This window comes from Hippoglossus hippoglossus, chromosome 19 (genome assembly GCF_009819705.1).
Source record: "Hippoglossus hippoglossus isolate fHipHip1 chromosome 19, fHipHip1.pri, whole genome shotgun sequence".
In the NCBI taxonomy this organism is placed as follows: Eukaryota; Metazoa; Chordata; class Actinopteri; order Pleuronectiformes; family Pleuronectidae; genus Hippoglossus; species Hippoglossus hippoglossus.
Window position 1 is genome coordinate 11,213,969 of NC_047169.1, and position 19,627 is coordinate 11,233,595.

The 19,627-nt window shown below is 41.1% G+C and overlaps 2 protein-coding genes across 4 annotated transcripts in view; both read right to left on the bottom strand.

Moving 5' to 3' along the window:
- Positions 1-476: 476 nt before the first annotated feature.
- telo2 (TEL2, telomere maintenance 2, homolog (S. cerevisiae)) lies at positions 477-8,613 on the bottom strand. Its single transcript, XM_034570100.1, has 23 exons — positions 8,439-8,613; positions 8,229-8,303; positions 7,615-7,955; positions 7,262-7,539; positions 7,092-7,160; positions 6,351-6,498; positions 6,117-6,219; positions 5,959-6,027; positions 5,740-5,881; positions 5,480-5,616; positions 5,075-5,163; positions 4,620-4,718; positions 4,425-4,513; positions 4,226-4,317; positions 4,020-4,136; positions 3,850-3,921; positions 3,574-3,744; positions 3,399-3,490; positions 3,207-3,306; positions 2,857-2,921; positions 2,278-2,393; positions 962-1,122; positions 477-930 (listed from the first exon to the last, which is right to left on the bottom strand). The coding sequence occupies exons 3-22, from the start codon at positions 7,953-7,955 to the stop codon at positions 1,001-1,003; spliced, it is 2,511 nt and encodes an 836-aa protein (XP_034425991.1). The 5' UTR covers positions 8,229-8,303; positions 8,439-8,613; the 3' UTR covers positions 477-930; positions 962-1,000.
- A 1,063-nt stretch (positions 8,614-9,676) lies between these two features.
- Positions 9,677-19,627, bottom strand: part of rab11fip3 (RAB11 family interacting protein 3 (class II)) — a 31,303-nt gene continuing 21,352 nt past the window's right edge. For 2 of the 3 annotated variants that reach the window (XM_034570096.1, XM_034570099.1), the window contains 9 exons: positions 16,870-17,007; positions 15,814-15,849; positions 15,574-15,667; positions 15,152-15,396; positions 14,588-14,669; positions 14,329-14,466; positions 14,014-14,169; positions 13,574-13,714; positions 9,677-13,475 (listed from right to left, as the gene is read on the bottom strand). In XM_034570096.1, the coding sequence (XP_034425987.1) occupies positions 13,362-13,475; positions 13,574-13,714; positions 14,014-14,169; positions 14,329-14,466; positions 14,588-14,669; positions 15,152-15,396; positions 15,574-15,667; positions 15,814-15,849; positions 16,870-17,007 (1,144 nt within the window). In that variant the 3' untranslated portion in view covers positions 9,677-13,361. The remainder of the gene's footprint in view (positions 13,476-13,573; positions 13,715-14,013; positions 14,170-14,328; positions 14,467-14,587; positions 14,670-15,151; positions 15,397-15,573; positions 15,668-15,813; positions 15,850-16,869; positions 17,008-19,627) is intronic. The other variant, XM_034570098.1, reaches the window with a different exon arrangement.

Genomic DNA, 19,627 nt, shown 5'->3' on the forward strand with positions numbered 1-19,627 from the left:
GGAATTGATTTAATTCAGTATATGCTTTATAAGATATAAATAAATAAAAAACAATTGTTTAATTCAGTGGTTGATCAAAGCTGTGTTGAAATGTTATATCCACAAAAATGGAATGACTCCATCTGTTGCTTTCATTTCATTTGTTTTGCATTATTAATGTTTAGTCCATCTGGACAGTGCTCATTAAAGACCAGACAAATAAAAAAGTTACGACCCATAGTTCGCTGTATAAGCTCATTTTCATCTGTTGTCACTACAGCCAGTTTTTACAAGGCAACCTGAAATAAAATAAAATGACTTGTATAACAAATATCTTTGGATAGTTCATGTGCATTATACATAGAGTACTATCCATACTAACTGAACAACAAACCCATGATTCATATATGTTTTATATATATATCAATACTATGGCCAATAATAAGAAAAGAAAATATGTTCACATCTTGTAACCAATAAAAAAAGATCTTGGTGTATTTCTATTCTTGAATTTATTAAATGAAAATATGTCAATATTTTAACTTCAACTTACAAACAATGTTGGTACACATCACAAATTAAAGAACATCACAACCAGTCCATGACAAGCTTCTGCAAAAGGAGACGACCAAAAGGTGCAGTCGCACTTATTCGTATATACACTGACTGGCGCAGCTCACAAAAGAGGGAACAAGCTCTAAAGAGCAGTGATGCCAAGGTTAGTCTGCACCAGGAGCTGTTTCCAAGTGCCAATGTGAGCAGGAAGTCACTCCAAAAAGAAAATGCAGCTCTCAAGGAGCTTGTGGGGGAGGTCCAACCAAATCCACCAAGAACGAGCTTCTCCTGAGAGAATCGAAGAGGAGGCAGGGCAGGGAGTCCTAACTCCACAGCCTGAGCAAGCTTTGTGAGGCAGAGGGATAGATAGAGGGACGGTAGAGTCCACCCCCCCCCCCCCCCCCCACCCCCACACACACACACACACATCACGGAGACATTTTATTGTTCATTCTTGATGCTGTGATCATGATTCCAGACTAATTGCTTGTGGATCTTGAAGCTGCTTCTTCAGGCTTTTATCCAGCAGCACCAGACTCTGTATAGCCAGACTGCGGCAGTCTGCATCAGGGTCTCCTTCGGCCACATCTGTCAATACAAACAACATAAATAACAGGGTTTCTGCAGGTTTCAAGAAGCAACTAGTTAAATGTAAGAATTTCTAAGGAACACAATGAGAGAAATTGAATACCAATGTCAAACCCGACTGATAAGAGGGAATATCAGAGTCCCAGAATTACTTACACTTCCCCATAATTGAAGATGAGTTACGTTGCCAAGTAGAGAAATACCCTCAATATGTCATGTTATCTCTCAAACTACTGAGTCTTTCCCACAGCTACAAGTGTACTGCGATCAATTCTGACCAGGGGGTTTGTAGACTACTAGTTATCAGTTCCACATTGGTCTTGTTTGTAGTTTTATTACAGCATGATGATATCTGTATCACTGAGAAAGAACTACAATACACAGACAAACGATGCATGCCGCCATGAACGTTTACCTATTTAAGCTCTACCTAAACATATTTAAGACCTAACATGTTATATTTTAATGTATTTAAAACTTTTAAGAGCTAAAGTTCAGATTATATTAGAAGAATGTGTGGAAACCCTAAAATAAGGATCAATAGTGGGAACCAACAGATGTTTACATCTCAAGAACTAAAACTCTCTAATTCTGTCATTTTCTCTGCACAGTTAACAATACTACATGTCCCGTGCATCAATGTGAAACTACTTTTATCCCCAGAGGGTTTGAAAAGGAACTAAATCCAGCTGAGGATGAGCCAATCACGTCACAGGCAGTCTCTGTACAGGACATCCTGGTTCCTCATCTTCTTCCCAGAAATGTTCAGTCCAGCTGTGTGTGTGTGTGTGTGTGTGTGTGTGTGTGTGTGTGTGTGTGTGTGTGTGTGTGTGTGTGAGTAATCCAGTGGACATCCTGACAGGATGACATTATGCAGGTGCAAGTCCATTTATAAGAACCATGCGTTTTATGGTTAATCTATTTTTAGTAACATGTAAACTACTTTTTGTTTTATTCATATATAAACTCTAAATTCAACACTAACTTTGAAATTGTCATCCTGTAAAAACTGAGCGAGAACAAATGTATTTTTAAATACTTTCACTTTATAAATACAGGCTAATGAAATGCATTCATTGCCCATAAAATCTTCTATATCCACGTTCATAAAGAAAAAGACAGATTTCTCATTTTGTCAGCAGCAGTTTTTTTTACCTGCCAGCCAGGTTCTGGTCTCAAACAGCTGATCGCTGAGGTCCAACAGCAGGTTCTGACTGGGCATGCTCAGAAACACAGAGCAGACAGCGAAGAGGACGCCTCGTCTCACCATCCTTCAACACAGACAGATTTCAGGTTTAAGCTCAGACTGAAATAAGATAATAAAACAGCACGTCTAGACCTTATGGTCAGTCCAACTCTAATGTTATATTTGGTCTGTGAATGGGGTTCACAGCACAGGATCAAAATCTGTCACATATGCCTACAGAATAAATGTATTACAATCTCATTTTACAGTGTCATTATCAATGACTTATTGTTTTCCTGGCCTGGATCCCTTATATAACTATCAAGTTATGATCATTTCATTTTGTCGATCACTCAAATTTATTTCCTGAGCTTAAAATTTAAAACCTTTGGCACTTAAACATTTAAACAACATGGCACATATTGAATATAATGTGAGTGCAGCATCTCGAGTGCATTTCTAGTTAGTATTAGGAATAATACGCTACGTGTGTTGTTAATGGCTACTGGTGTACAATGACAAAAACACTGATTATACAGGATACTTACTGGTCAGCATGGTAACGCACTGACCACACAAAGTCAAGCAAAGCACAACCCATCTGCGCAGCTACCTGAATTAGAGAAAACATACATGGTTAGAAAATAATTTAAACTACAAAATTAGTTTTTAAATCACATAACTGATGGTTCAGAATAAACTCTTTCAATACAGGCCACAGATACACATTGATCATAAAAAACAATAACATACTATACAGATCACTTAAAAGCTACAATTTCTAAACTAAAACTCATCCAGCTGAGTTACATAGATATAGATGTAGATATCAAGCACTAGTTTTATGTAATTAAACAGGTCATCGTAGCATGGATAGTTGTTAGTTGTTAAAAAGTACCGGTGCGTTGACTGCCAGATGCATGAAGAGGCCCAGGGTGTGGATCAACCTTCCCAGCACCAGGTGGTCACCGCCCAACAGGTCAAAGGTCACCTGAGGCCTTGCAGAAAATAATTACATTTCAATATTAAAAAAAATACCAATACTTAAGCATAAAAATATGAATTTTGAACTGACTTTAAACACACTTACTTGTCATAATTCCTGAGTAGAGGAAAAAAGAAGTGTCCCGCAACAGGTGCATAACGGTTAGGAGTGGCCTTAGCAGGAGGTTGTGTGGCACCCTGTAGTCATATGAGGAATCATATTAAGAGACTTCACTCAGTTACTGGAAAGGCAGATGACAATGTCTGTCTACTCCAAGTACCTTGGTGAGGCGTTTGGTTTTGCTCTGAATCCGCTGCTCCACTACTTGTCGCCAGTGGACAGGGTTGTCACCGGGGTATGGAGTCAAATCAGCGATGGCAGCAGAGCCTATGGATGGATCTCTTTTTTCAGTGATGGGTTTGGAGAGCTCCTGAGCGGCCAGAGCCAGGACCTAATAAACAAGAGCAAAGGTTAGAACAACACACTTGTAGCAGTAATCAAAAGATTGGTGAAAGTACACAGCCATTATTAAAAGTAGAGAAGCCACTATTTTTACCTCCAAGATATCCAGCCGCTGGCGAAGACTGTAGTTTAAGGAATAAAACTCTGCGGTCAAATACTCCGTCACCTAGCAACGAGACGGAATAGATATTCAAAAATGGACTTCAAATCAAATACTTCTGATAGGAAGCTACACAATACTGAGAGTGAAGGGGAAGATCATACAGGGATAGAGTCAGTGGCAGCGAGAGCCACCATCGCTGCCTGTCTGAGCCTCAGGAAGCTTTTAATGCTGTATTTATCCTCCATGTGAAGAAGAACTTTAGTCATCTTGACGCTGATCTGAAAACAGCATAACAAATAAATATGAATATTACTGTGAAATCACTGTTCCTTTTAGTGTTGTTATTGTTTTGGTGCTGCAGTCTCACCTCTTTGGTTGCAAAGACGTTCTTCCTCACCAGGCTCTCAGCAACTCTCAGACTGAGCTCCACACGCACAGGCTCCTCAGAGGATATTAAAGCTGGATGGGTTGAGAGATGAGGAAATATTGGAGCTGGATCCAGTCTCAAAACATTTAAAAACCACTGCATCACTTAAGTGGAAGAGATTAAAACTTTGAAGTCGTACCTTCCAGACAGTCTCGTAGGTAGCGAGGCGGCGCTGCTTTACTCATGTCTTGATCTCCAGACATATCGTAGGGAGTCAGCTCATCATCACTTGAACGAGAACATACTCAGGGTCAAAAAATACACCAAAGTAATCGCTTCATTACAAACAACAAATGGCCAACACTTTAAACAGTATTGCTTTACTTATACTCACCTATCCAGGTCAGAGTCTTGATCCGTTCTTGATGACTGAGGCTCTGATTTATTCTGAGTAGATGGAGTCACTTCCCTTGTCTCTTGTGGAGCATCAACTCTGCAGATGACAAATCCCATTAAGCCCAAAGAGAAAAAGGTTTAATGGGATTCGGCGCATTGTTATTCATAAAGTAATGAGATTACTAGAAGCTGAGGTTGTCTACACTGTTTGAAGTTAAAATAGTTTTTCTTTACATTTAAACTACAAAATATCATTTAAATGATGCAGCAACAAGTTGAGTTTCATGTGAGTAATCTTCAACATGTTTAAACTGATGGTTTAATTTCAAATTGCCCCTTATTTTTTAGACAAAACTTAAAGGTTACTAGTTGCCAGGCCCCAAGTAAAATGCACCCAATTTCTCTGACATTGTTTCTGTTCATGTCTGAGTTACAGTGATGTTGAACACTTACCCATGTACAGGTACAGGCTCTGGTTCATCACTAGTGATGGTGGGAGTCATGAGAGAAAGCAGCTCCCGAGTTTCCTCGTCCTGATCGTACTACAACAGAATGACACACAGAGTCAGAGACAGGTCTAATAAAGGCATTTCAGTGAAGTCACTGATCAAATGTTTTGAAGCCAACTGGGCTGACATGACCTCTGTCATAAGTAAGGGCTGCTGTACATCATGTGGGGTAATGCTGCATTGTTACTGTTTGAGGGAGAAAGCAAAGATAATGCAGCATTATGTGGTTCTTTAGATTCTGTGGGAGAAAGTAGGAGTTCTTGTTTTGATGCAGCTGTTTCTAATTCAAATGCAGCCCTGGTTATATGCTACATCATTGTTTTTTTTGCTAATGTCAAATCAACTGTACCTCAAATTTGAGCTTGGTTCCATGGATATCCATGCGAGCACTCAGGCACTCCCCCACCACCATGCCCACACGCCGGATTTGCACCACATTGCTGTCCAGGTGGCTCTGCATGCCACTGAGCATACACTGAAGCAGTTCTGAGAAAAGAGGCACGCAGCAGCGAATGGAGAGCTCGGTGAAGCAACAATCTCTTTCAGTTTGTGTGAATGTGTTACTGCTGCTGCTACATCTTATGTTTCAGGGGATGACTGATCGCGTACCTGACTGTAGCTCCTGTAGCTCAGAGTCTCTCAGCAGGCTCACACTCAGCAGTAACGCCTTGCTAACATACATCTGCTGCTCGAGAGGCGTGTGTTTCACTGCACTGGGGTTAGCCCAGGCCTGGGACACCGACCGCAACACCTGACAAACAAACACAAATACATGTAAAATCATCTATACATGCATATTATTAAGCTGCTGAACATACGATCACTCACCTGTATGAGCAGTGGCCTTCGCTCTCTGTCTACTGCGAGGTAACCCAAAACAATTCTCAAGACTTTAGTCTGGGGGAAAAAACAATTATATGTCACATGATACTGTATTTATAGAATGCACATAAGATTTCTTATCACGCTGTAAGCTAACATCTTACCTCATATTTATACTGTAATAAGAGCAATTTATGAGTGATGACGAACTCAGCCTTTTTATTCTTCAACACTAGATTCCCAATAATCCGTCCCAAAGCTTCAGGCCTGAAAAGAGGAGGAAAGAGACCTGGATCATTACAAGCAGACAGAAAACACACGGATAGAGGCCAGAAGAACTGCTGGCTGTTAAAATACACATGAGTGTCCCAGCCTGAGTGAGACTATAACCAGCTTACCCACTGACAGCCTGCACCAGTCCAGTGAGCACACTCTCTATCCATCGCTGTGGAACGTTCTCCAGCAGCTTCCAGCAAACCCTCTGCCACACCATGTCCGAGTGTGTGCAGGCGGACAGCCGAGGAGCCAGAACTGCCAGGACCACACCTGTGGAGAGAAAAACACGCAAACCAGAGAAGAACATAAGGGATTGTGTGGCAATAAATAATCAGAGGTCCAATATTTTCTATGAGAAAACCATCATTCAATAAACTACAAGAGACAGGGAATGTTTGGTATGACTAAACAGATTATGTCACCCTAATCAGCCGTCAACATCCATGAAATTTTAAATTTCCTTATTTTCTACCGGTAAATTTAATTACATGGATGTTAGTTATGCCTATCAAACTTCATCAAGATTGTCTATTACACTTTCAAAGAATATTGGCTTCAATTAATGATTATGTCTTATTTCTTATGGTTATTTATTACATTAACTGCTTAATTCTCAAAAAAATTGCATTATAGTTCTTCCGAGCTCAAGGTATAGGATCCCCCAAGATATAGGATATAATATATAATATGAAATACACAAAAAATGTAAAAAAAAATTGCAACAAATCAACAAAAAATATGCTTTCCAAATCTATGCTTGGAGTTGACAGTATACGTAGAAAAGTTGATGAAAAAAATGTTTTAATTTTTGGTACATATATTATTATCATGATAAGACTTTTCTTTTTGTAATTAAAACTCACCGCTATGCCCCTGGATACACACTTTTCCTAGTGTCTGAGCCACGAAGGTTAAGGAGCAGTCTGTGCCATCTGTCTCGCACAAACAATTACAATTACAGTTTATCCAAACACATAATGCATCTTTATAAGATCTCTAATTATTGTTAAGCACCAATCAGGCGTTCTCTCACCTTTGAGAGCCTGGCAGGTCCGCTCCAGGGCAGTGAGCATCTCTGTGGCAAGTAACGGGTAGTACTGCTGAGGAAGAAAGAGTCGCTTGTTGTTGCGTTGCAGCTTGTTGGCGGTGAGGTCCGGCAGCGCCACGATGCGCCCCAGCAGTGTCTCTCGGAGCTGGGGGGAGTCAGAGGGAGCCGTCTCCAGACAGTGCGACCACAGCAGGTCGGCGAGGCGACCACGCTGGAGGAACTTCTCAGTGATGCTAACCAGGTGGTCCAGATTGGCGCTGGGACTGCATGGACAACACAGTTATTGTGGAATAGACAAAATGATCAAATATGTCTCTCTCTCTTCCAGCTGTTCTCACCTCAGAGCTGTTATCCCCTCCATCAGCACCAACAGAGCCTGCTCCGGCGGCCCGTGGAGAAACAGGCCGTCCCATAGGTCTGTGCGCTGGGCTGCTGTGAGGCTGTGCACCCAGTCTGCCTGGATGTTGCTGACGAGGCACTGAAGGGCGCGAGTGTAGTGAGCTCTCCTGAACTCGGCCCGCTGAGCTGAGCCGGTCCTGCTCTCCGGCCCCTCGTCCAGGTGAGAGTGGAGCGTTTGAAGAGCAGCAACAACGTCTTTGTCGTCTGTGGATGTGGCGAGTGTGCGGAAACACTGGGCCACCACCACACGGACCTCGGTGTTAGGGGGGAGTGGGTCCATCTTGGAAAGGAAAATAACAGCAAAGGGACATTTAAAAACAGCACACAGAAGAAACTAGCTGATCAAAATTTGCTGTAAATTAAGAAAGTAGAGTCTTATGTGTGTAACAATGACTCAACAATAATAGTCAAAAATAATTATGAGTCACAATAGAATAACTAGCTTGTTCAAAACACAGCACACATATGAGACTATCAGTTCAAAGCTAAATCTGTGAGTTATAGTGATTAGGCGTTAGCATGTTTATCATGTAACTGCTTATAGCATCGTTACCTTTTGGACCTCCACTGGTGCAATGAAGAATTACGGTCAGTATATTTGAGGTGAACTCTTCCTTTAATCCTGTAGCTGACGGTAATAAGGTTTTAAAAACATAATTAGTCAATGAAAATAATGTAAAAGCACATCCCTACAGGTATTGGCGAATAACTGTGGGCCCGTCGTTAGCATTTGTATTAAACGACATGTATTTATATTATTTACAGTCGCTGTGAGAGTCAAACTTTTCTTTTCGATGTAAAACGCTCAGTTGCTTCTGTCACGTCTTGTTGTGACATGTTGGTCCCGCTGCGTCGCTTGGTTCTCCGGCGTCCTCCGTCAAAATACGTCCGTGGTGAGCAAAGAGCAGATGTAAATGGTTCCGGGTACAGAAGTTCCCTGTGTGGTGTTCAAGAAGCCAACGTTTTTTGTAACAATACGTTATGTTCGTTATATTGCACAATTATTCAATCTTATACAAGGTAATGACTTCAGATAATATAAAACTTTATAAAATAATCATAAACATGTCAATAATCATAATGGTTCAATAATATTTATGGAACTGACTGATAGTTTTATTTAACAATCATATGCAAAATTATGCAATTTCTTTAACCAATGAAGAAATTGTGAATTAAACCAATATCAATCACTTTTATTCTCATCTTTCTTTGAAATAATATTTATTATATAAATAATATTGTATTCAACAGCAACTCATCTAAGTTAATGAATAAGTTACTGTATTGTTTATAAAGTTCATTTTAGTAGGTTATACATTTTCAATTGCTTTGCACATATCCATTATTTGAATCATTATTAATACAAAATAATATTTTTGTAAAAGATATATTGGCAATAATAATAAGAATGGAATGTCTTCTGCTTATTGAGTTACCAACTGAATATTGACAAGTAAAAATGGACCGATCGATTTTTGACACAAGTTAACAAATACAAAATAAGTATTGTACACCTGTACTCACATTGTAACCAATATGAGAAGACAAGCAGGCTTCACTCCTTCAATCTGGCTGTTGCAGGAGGTTACATAATATAACGTTGATAATAATGTATAAAAAGGATAAGGAGTGGTTGAGGACTCATGCAGGTGGAGCTGAAAGGTAGGAGGCAGATATCGGTTGATGGATAAGGTTTTAACAAACCTGCTGAGGGAAGCTGAACACCTCCGGGCTCTGACTGTAGTTCAAACTGTTCTGTCGTTATCAGATTGGTGGTCAGCTTGCTTACACATGAATCAGAAATAGTAACATCACTGGAAATGACAGATATTGCCTTGTACATTTGAAGTTGTCTTCTGTCAAATTAATTGTATGGTTGAAAGTGCTCCTTTGTTTAATGTGAAAAGCTCCAGGATCTACACAGTCCATGCACACAGCAGACAAACAAATGGTCAAATGGAAACTTGACTTGTAAAAAACGACACAACAACCACAGGGTGCTTTTATTCCATTTATTTTTCTAATCTTACTTTCACTGGTAACCTTTAAATTTTCTCTTTTTACAATGACTGAAATTCTATTTCCCCAGTAACAATTAGGATTAGATCGGGGATCTTCAAAAATAATATACAGCTGTAACCAATACCGTTATAATTTATACATTTATTTTTCGAAAATAGGAATAAATTTAACTTTTATAATTTCTCTTTTCTACAATTATTCTCTTTATCTTCCCAAGCCATGCACTACTTTAGTAGTGATGTTTGTGCCTTGAGCAAACTTTCTTTGGACACTGGAAGTGACTGTAAGAGAGAGAGAAAAGAAAAGTCCACAAAAAAAAAGAAATGACAATTCATATTTACAGTTTGTTTTCATTGTTATAATTTAACGAACTGACAGTCGTGTGGTCAGTGCTTTTCCCAGGGCTCATCATCAGGTTAGTTTAGAGGCAAAGTTTGAGACACAGAGGCACAGTGTTTGGACTAGCAGGCAAGTTTCTGTTTTAGGGCAAGCTGAGTGTCTGTCAATTTATGATTGATTAGAACAAGTGTTACCAAAAGTGTGATCACGGACCCTGATAGTTTAAATGATCAGTTTAAGCTCAAACATCTAGTCTTTGGTCATTTTTGAAAGCGATAGAGGGAAACTGGATCTGGTTAAAGTGCAGTCACCTTCAGCTCTGCTCAAAGGGAATGTTTTTATCAGCTCTGTGCTCTCATCTGATGTCAAGTTAGTCTGTTGCCAGTTGTCCTCAAACTATCTGTCAAAAGCTGACAATAATATATGAAGCAGGGAGAGAAATAACTGCGATATAGTCTGCTGTGTTCAGGTGTCGACGTGTTTCCTCTTTGAGAAGCACAAAACATTCATTACTCTAACGAAATGAAGCGTTAAATGTGAACCTCAAAGTGCACTAAAAGGCAGGAAGCTGAAATCAGCGAGCCTGGATATGAGGTTTTTCAGTGTCATGTGCAGATATCACAAGGTCTCACAACCGACGACTCCACAGATGGGATATTATAGCATATGATTTGTCAGTCAAAACATAGGTCAAACAACGGAATCAGAGAAGTACAATAAAAAAAATCTATTTCCATGCAGTGCCTGACTCCGTCTGGGAAGACAACAGTAGAAACTGCATACTCTGCCATTTGTCTAAAAAAAAAATAAAAAAAATAACCCTGATGAGGTCAAAGCTGCATCAGCGTAACGGAAGAGTGTGACGACCTCGACAAACGACCTTTCAAGAGCAGGTCACGCTCAAGCCTTTTCATACGATGGAGACGATAACACTTCAAAACGTGTCTCTTAATTCAATAAATTCTCCCACAGAATAGTTCACCATGAGTTAGTGACCTCCCCTTGTGAAATTCAAAAAAATGTACAAATATATTCTCGGCGGAACAGATCACAGTCGTGAGTTGTGTTTGTGTCGAATGATGAATAAATATCTGCGGGTGATTTTAAAAGGAGAGAGAAAAATAAACAGATACTGTACACGCTACATGCTAGAGAAGAATACAGGCAGCTGTCTCTCAGCATAAGACAAGAAAAAGAAATGTTCTTTCCTCTTCTGGCTATAAAAATACCTAGAATCTAGAGTGAGTGTAGAAAAACTTTACATGTACAAGTCATTTACATCCAAGGCCATTTTTCTCCAGGGAGTGGCAGGTGAAGAGGAGAAGTGAGAGACGATTTCAAAGGTGAAAAGGGTGGAAAATAGGAATTCCTTTTTTTAGCATACTGGTGCTGAACGCCATGCTGTTTGGACAAAAAACCACCTCCGAGACGATAACTCCGTCAAGATATCTGCTGGGTAAATCCGACCCTTTGTGTCCAGTTTCTGAGTCAGAAAGAAGTCGATGCCACTCAAGCACGGCGTCAGAATACGCAGCTGTTGCTCGAGCAGAGGAGGAAATAAAGAAGCAGGTTTGATTTACCTGCTTTGCATTAATGTCCACGTTCTCGTCAAGGATTATTGCTCCCAAAGTCCGCCTGTCTTTTCAATACTAAGCAGATCAGGTCTGAAAAACAATACAACTGGCCGATAGTCAGGGAAAAAGCTCATATGAAGACTGAAAAAATAGGATTCGAGTGAAAACTGATTTTTGTAGTATTCTCTAATATTTCCAACATGGCATTATGAATAGTGTGATGGGTTTTCTTTTTCTCCTGCAGCACACACACCAGCCCCTTACGTTCTCTGGTGTGTCTGTAGCAACAAATCCAACATTCTATAATCTTCACGCAGCCTCCAAAATATATTCAATTTTACATTTGATCCCTTCATAATAAAACTTTTTTTTTTTTTTTATCAACAATAAAGAAATCAAAAACAAAACTTAGTGCAAAGTACAACCTCCAGGATGTCAGCAGTTTTCAGTCACGCGTTACATTTTTACTGACAATAATCCGCTTGCGCAGCAAAGACCGAAAAAGAAACAAAAAACATTGGTAACCTGAATGCTCTCCGTCACTTTCACTCAGCGAGAGAACACTGGGATCAGGTGGGCTGAGAAAACTTTGACTACAACTCCCAGAATCACTCAGCAGTTTCCCTTCATGCTTAATTCAAGTGTTTGCAGAGTTTTACAAAGTGATGAGGTGGTAAGATTTTGTCAGTTACAGTCGGTATAGATTTAGTGACATAAGTTTGTGTGCCAGGGAGTGATGGGGGAGACGTAGTCAATTTTCCACATGAAGCTCACAGCCCACCTGAGCTCCGGGACCCTGTTTCATTGTAAAAATAAATGAGACGATGAAGCACATTATAAAACCACCACGTTCCTTCATTTGGGAGAGTTTCAAGAACGACTGGGTCATCGTCGTTATGCTTTCTCGTGTCACCGAGCTTTTTCAAAACCTTAAAGTAACACAGAACACCTCACACAAACAAACACACACACACACACACACACGATACCCTCCGGGGATTTCTCTACCTCAACCCCTAGAAACGTCCCTCGCTTGGGTTCACGGGAAAGAGCTTGGGAGGACAGAACACAGTGTTATAGGGACTATTAGGCAGCACAGCAAGCTTTTAACGTTTTTAACGACCAAACCTACTCGTCTCCTGAGCAGAGCTTCATACGGCTTCCTCTCTTTGGGATGAAAACACGACTCAGCCTGGATCAGGAGATCTCAGCCCACTGACTGAACTGAGGCAAGCATGGTGTGTTTAATTCATGTATCACCTTTCATTTAAGGCCTTTAGGTATAATTGTCCTGTTTGTTTGTTTTTTAGCTCAATCAAACATTGACACTGTTTTTTGGGGGAAGGGGGTGGGGTAGATTTCTTCTCTCAATCACTGACCTCGCACACATTCATTCGCTCAATAGGGGGCGACTCAGGTCCCTCTAGCCAAATACATGGAAGTCACCAGAACCCAAGTGTTTTCAGGAGGGCAGACACATTTACTCACAAATAAGAACAGACTCAAGGGATGTTTAACGCAAAATAGCTTATTTTTCCACTGACAGCCATGGACTTGATAAATTCTTCATTTTTGAGGTGGGGGGGGGGGGTTGCTGGATGAATTGAGTGCGTTGTTGTTTTATGTCTACCAAAACGATGTCCGAATATTTTTACATCCTCTCCGGGTAGTTTTCATTCAGCAAAGTTTCCAGTATGTTTTTAACAGCCTGTGACATCACTCCGAGGGGCCCTCAGGCTGTGTGGAATCTATTTGACCTCCAGGATGGAGGGGTTGCACTCCATGATGGCCACAATGATTTTGTCGATGTAGTCCTGGAGTCTGTAGTTGATCTCCTCCTGTTTGTGGATAGCCTCCATCAGCTAGAAAACAGGGAGACAAGAAATCAGTGGAGATTATTCAAATAAAAAGGTGAACCGGTCATGGATATGTTCATCTTGTTTGTTTTCTAATAACCTACCTCTGAGCGAGACACAGAGTTGATCTCAGCTGCCAGGGAGTCGGAGAAGGAGGCCGACATCAGGTTCTTGGCTCCCTGGATGCTCAGGTTGATGATCTGGCCGTTTAACTCGTCGTTCTGATCCTTCAGGCTGCGGTTGTCCTGGAGAGGTGGAGGCAAATGGAACGCGTCACAAAACATTGAAGGCCAGATGCTACATCATTCTTCCATGTCAAAACAGAACAGTGATAGAATGAGACAATGCAACATAACGTGTAAAGAGGCATGGGACGATGGAACTTTACATTTATTTCTTTTTTCGTTTTAACTGCGTCATACATTGTTTACAATCGGTTCTTTTTAACTTTTATGCACCAACCGGGAGTAGCACTCTTAATGTCATTGTGTTTTGTACAATTAAATGACAATGAAGGCTTTCTATTCTATTCTTAGGGTATTACCTGTTTGAGTCGTCTGATCTCTTGCTCCAGTTCGGCCTCGCGGGTGCGGGTCTGATACTCCTGCAGCCCTGCACCAGGTGTGCGCCCTCTCTTCGCTTCAGCTTCCAACTTGTACAACTGTAGGTGCTCGAGCTGTTTCCGTAGGTCTTCAATTAGCTGTGGCAGAGACACACAAGGAGACGTCAGTTGGTTGAGTCATTAGGAGTCATAAAGTGAGGGGTAAAGGGCAAAAGCACAGTCACTGTGTAACTAGACTATATTTGAATATTTTTTCCAGCACATTGTTTATTTTGCAAATAGAGGAACCAGCTCAACCTCTTGCGTGCACTCCTTCTCCTTGTGGCTCTGGTGGCGCTCGTGGCTCAGCTTGTCACCCATCTTTCTGCGGGACTCCGTCTCCTCTTGCAGTCTGTCGGACATGGCTTCCGTCTCATCCTGTAGCTTCCTCTTCTCCTGGAAGAACAAACAAAAACAAAGAAGGTGAGGATGAGGAGGAGCCATCCATGCAACTTATGAGAACAACTAGGAGCCTAAATTAAAGACAAACCATGAGATGAGACATTACTGCACTTACCTCCTCTAGTCTCTCAATGTTTGCTCGTAGACAAGGAACACAGGACCGAAGCTCACTGTTCTCCTCATCCAGCTGTTGCAGCCTAAAATACAGAAACACAAATCAAAAAGAGATTCACATTAAAAAGCTACAGTGCAACCACAAAATGACAACTAATATATTTGTTACAGGTTGTAACAAATATTCCCTAAAAAAAACAGCTTAGGATCAGTGGCAGGTAATTGCCAGAGGGTGGCAGTATGGAGGCCTTACTCCTCCAACAACCAGTTAGTCAAGCACTGGCATCACAATCAACAAATGGGTTTTCAAGGCATCATTAAATCAAACACATCAACAAACAAAACCTAAACACGTTTTAGGGAAAATTACGTTTTAAAAACGTCTAAATGGCTGATGACAGGATTGTTTTTTATGATATTTATACAAAAGGGACAGAATTGTATTTAATAAACCAGGTGGCACAGGCAAAGAACGTTAATCGATATAAATAAATATATGTTTTGAATTTTTACTTTGCCTCCAAAGATATTATACAAACATTCAGATCGTCTCTTGAGTGCCTACCTGGCCTGCAGGTTTTCCTGCTCCAGCCCTCTCTCCCTCTCCAGCTTGCTCAGCGCCTCCTTGTGGCGACGGGTCTCTTGCTGTAGCTGCTCGTCCGCAAGGACCTCCTGCTCCTTCAGTTGCTCCTCCAGGGCGTTGGCCCGGTGCACTAGATGAAGGTTCTCCTGGCGCAGTCGCGTGTGCTGCTCCCCCGAGGCCTCCGACTCCTTCTCCAGCTCGGCCACTCGACGCTCGAGGAGGAGCACCTGGGAAAGGTAGACATTTCATGGTTAGCGAAACACAAATGAAAAGATGTTGTTAGGGTTCTCAACTACGATGTGTTGCAGCCAATGTGAAATTATGCTCCTGCCTTTAACAGGTGAAAACTGTGACGTATGAATGTATGTAACCAGTGGGATTCAGAGGCAGGTTCACTTTGTCACCTTGTCTGTGATGTCATTGTCAGCGAGCTCCAGGATGTCCCGCGTTAAGTCGCTCATGGTGTCCAGAGTCATGGAGCTGTTCTGGAGGAGATGTCTGTAAGTGGAGATAGAAAAAAAAACACTTAACTCCCTGGAGCCAGTTCACATTTGATAAACTGTGGTTTTCTCATTCCATTCACATTTTATTCAAAGTATTCATATTATGAGTATGACTGGAATCGGAGCAATTGTTTATTTTACCTTGCTACTTTCTTGCTGGACAGCCTCTTACCAGCACTGGATGGGAAAATAGAACAACAGGAAAGATGGTCAGGAAGAGAAAAAGGATAGAGGAAAGAGATACCATCTCCTGATGGTCCTCTTATCCACCCCCAGCCCTCTCTCTGGTGCTGGGTACTAGATTCATGACAAAACATCCGCTACAAAAATGTTCACATCACAGCAATCTAACACACACACGTCTGATCTAGGATTAGTTTTGACCTGTGACAGATTGAATCATAGAAACTTCGAAAACTGTATCTCAATTTGGTGTTTGATAGATCTCAATATTTTTTTTATGTTAGTTATCTCATATTTTCAAGTTCTGATGTGACCTATGCCCTCTCTCAGATTTACAAAAGGTGGTAAACAGATGAAATTGGATTTAACATTTACTAACATTCAGTAATGCAGCTAATGGTCAATAATCCTGGATCAGCAAGTTTGTTCCAATAAAAGCAGTTTAAAAAAAAAAAAGCTTTACTCCACTACAAGCTGGCAACTTAGATAAAGTATGAAGGTAATGAAATGAAGAACCAAAAATACCTACATTACTCACCTGGGATACCCATAATTTATTATTTCTACAACGTCCTTCAAACTAACTAACTGGTACAAATAATCTATTCATCTTAAAATGTAAAATTTCAGAACAATTTATTATGTACGGGTGACAAATAATAATTTATAAAGATGGAAACAATGGGAAGGAACCAGCATCCACCATGTAAAAGGTGCAAAGTAGCCACTGAAATTCCTTAAGTGAAGTTTTCCCATCAATAAATGCTAAATGCTAACACTGCAAAAACAGGGTGCAGATGATAAACAGACTGCGGACAGTGTGATGTATGAAGGGCCTAAAACAACCCACAAAATACACCACAATGTGATTGTGTGAGAATGTGCAGTCCATAACAAAACACACACCATGTTGTTGCTACTTCAACATGCACGCATTATGAGAACACGTCTATTGAGCACTGCAAACACATTCACACAGGTTGGAATGGTTGCGGGTTGTGAATGATTTGTTACCTAGTCATCTCTAGGAAATTGAGGCGGGTGGAGAGGTCCTCGAGACGACTTATTTGTTTGTGACACTGGCTACAGAAAAAGTCCAGCGCTTCCTCCCTGAGGAAGCTCTGAAAGCAGTCAGGGAGAGGAGCAGGTGCGCTGGAAAGAGGAAACAAGGAGGAAGAGGAGGAGGAAGTGGTGAGTGACGGACAAGAAGGTGAGAGAGGTGTGGGGGGTGCACTGAGGTGGGAAAGGACACCTCTGAGGTCCTGGTCACACGTGGTCTTAACATCGCTCTTAGGTGATTCGATGAGAAGTTGGCAGCTCCAAGTTTCAGTTTAGTCTCACTTCACCGCGCGATGTGCAATTAAACACGTACGTCATTCGAACTAACAAGTTATATTTTTAGCCAGTCTGACTATTCAGATAGATCCATTGTCAATGTGTTTGTGTGAGTGTGAGAAGGAGAGAGAGCAGAGCCAGGAGGGGCTGAGTGAATCAATGCACTGGGTGCAGCTTTTACAATTAAATTAGATTTTACTCATTTGAAAACAAACTAGTGCAGTGTCCATTGTACACGTCTGTTTGTAATGTGTGGTTTGCTCGGCCTGTGTTAATTCTAGCTGCAGCTTTCTTTCTGAAACTTAAAAAAATCGACGTGCTGTAATTGAGCAGAACCGGCTGCGGGACTCAGTGCACAGAACCCTGAAGCTGCGCCACAGCTGCTGCACAAATAGCTGCTGACCCGTTTATTCAAAGTTCAGTGAAGCTCGACTGAGTATGCAGAACCGGGAGAGTCAGTCGTCGATGCAGTTGTCGTGAACAAGCTGTTGTTGCAACAACGTCACTTATATTGATGAGTCCCAACCTCCGCTACTACAGAGCGCTGTTATTCAAAGTTTATTAATAATGAGCGTATCGTGTATCCAAATTCGACACTGCACATCCCTGGGCCCTGGGATAAGGATGAATGGATAATTCAAGTTGTGGCGATGAGTGTTGATACTGTGCAGTAGCCACAAATAAATCAGTTTATGTGAAAAGCTGAGAGGTGTAAAACTACTTCTGGTTCATTATGAAACTGTAGCGAGTTGGAGGATGTCAGAGGAGTGGGTGCTTCTTCTTACGTGGCTCAGGATGCATTTGCCCACAGAGAAATGCGTTAAACACCACTTCTGAGTGATAGGATCTCAAATGCATCCTCATTGCGTTCACATCTGTATTTCAAGCTGTCCACTTATGATCGGATCACCTGAGACGGTTGTTAATACCAGAGCCTGAAGGTGCGGGGAGTGTTAGTGAAATCCACAGCAGAGTTTGAAAGAGTATGAACACTTGTTTGAACAAGTGTGAAGGCTTCGCTGGGAGGGAGACGTGAAACAGACTGTGCAGTGTGGTTGTGATGCGTTTTCAGGACAGTGTCAGGAAACAAAACATCCTAGAAGGAATGTGTTGATCTCGTCTAAGCTGATAAGATGTTTTTCCCCCTGCTGCCAAACAGTCTCGTCTATTTACCCTTGGCGAGAGCCCAGATAACCAACAGAATGCTCACTATTTCATTTAATATATATGTATCAAAATAAAAAATATAAAACAAAAATGCTTATGTCATTGTTGAGGAGTTTGTACCCTCTCCTCACACCACCTCCACCAGCTGCTTGCTCATTCAGGAAGGGGGTCAGGTCTGAATTATGCAACAAACTGGCACCGTGTTTTGTCTAAGTCAGCAGAAACGCTGCGTTACATGGCAGACATTGAGCGAGTCTCACTCGATGGTCATATGCATTGTTGTACGGAGCCATTTTATACTAACAGCCTGGGGAATGACTGTTAAAGAAAGGCTGCAGCGATGTGGGTTTGTGTAGAAGAGAGGCAGCCCTCATGTGTGTGCGCTCACGCTGTTATATGTAGATGGATAAATGAGCGGGTGTGTGTAGGCAGCGCTGCTACATGTGCCAACAGCGGCTCGAAACCGTGACGCATTCACACCGAGTGGGTGAAGTTCGTGGGAGGCAAGTGTATGTTGTTTTTTCAATTTAACAAGTGAAAAGATTCCTGCTCAACTTGTGTGAGATGTAATCCGTCACATACAGCTTCAACTTTTTTATAAATATAGCATCAAATGACAATTTAAGAATTCGTACCTCCGCCTATATTCTTGAATTTATTCGCTGAAAGGTGTCCTTTTAATACTTTGTGAAATAACAACTTACATGTGAGGATCATTGAAGTTAATATCCAAACATCATATTACATATAATCAAGTAGTTTTTGCTATGTTAGCCTTCCTGTCTTTTTCATAGTGACTCCTACAAAACAGTAGGTATAAACTTAAGGATGCACTTCAATGATCAGCTCATTTATATATTGTCAATGGGCAAAAAAAAGTACTTGGCTTTAAAGTTCTTCCTGGCAAGGAAAATCACAGAAATATCACCCAAGTGGGAATTATGAATTATCCGGCTTAGAGTCTTAGAAGAAAACAGAGGAGGAGGAGGGAGGAAAAAGGTGACTGGGAAAAAGGGCTTCACCACAAACGTACTGTGCTACAAAGAGGAGTGTGTTCGCTGTATTTTGGTGTTTGACAGACAACCCGTATCTGTACTGCCGCAGCTCAAAGGCTGAGTTAAAATTACCCTTGAGTTTGAACTCAATGCAACAAAACATCTTCTGCCTGTCTCAGAACTCTTTGGTAACAGATTCCACCCTTCAGACATTTACTCTTACACAGTTTTAGAACAGAGTTTATCTCAATATCTACATTTTCAATATATCATTG

Bases quoted from the DNA above. Each gene is read 5' to 3' on its own strand.
- telo2 (XM_034570100.1), bottom strand. From the start codon at position 7,955: ATGGACCCACTCCCCCCTAACACCGAGGTCCGTGTGGTGGTGGCCCAG. The intron at 6,028-6,116 runs GTAAGATGTTAG...TTTTTCCCCCAG, and splicing joins TATTACAGTATAAATATGAG to ACTAAAGTCTTGAGAATTGT. The intron at 2,922-3,206 runs GTACTTTTTAAC...TCTCTAATTCAG, and splicing joins ATCTGGCAGTCAACGCACCG to GTAGCTGCGCAGATGGGTTG.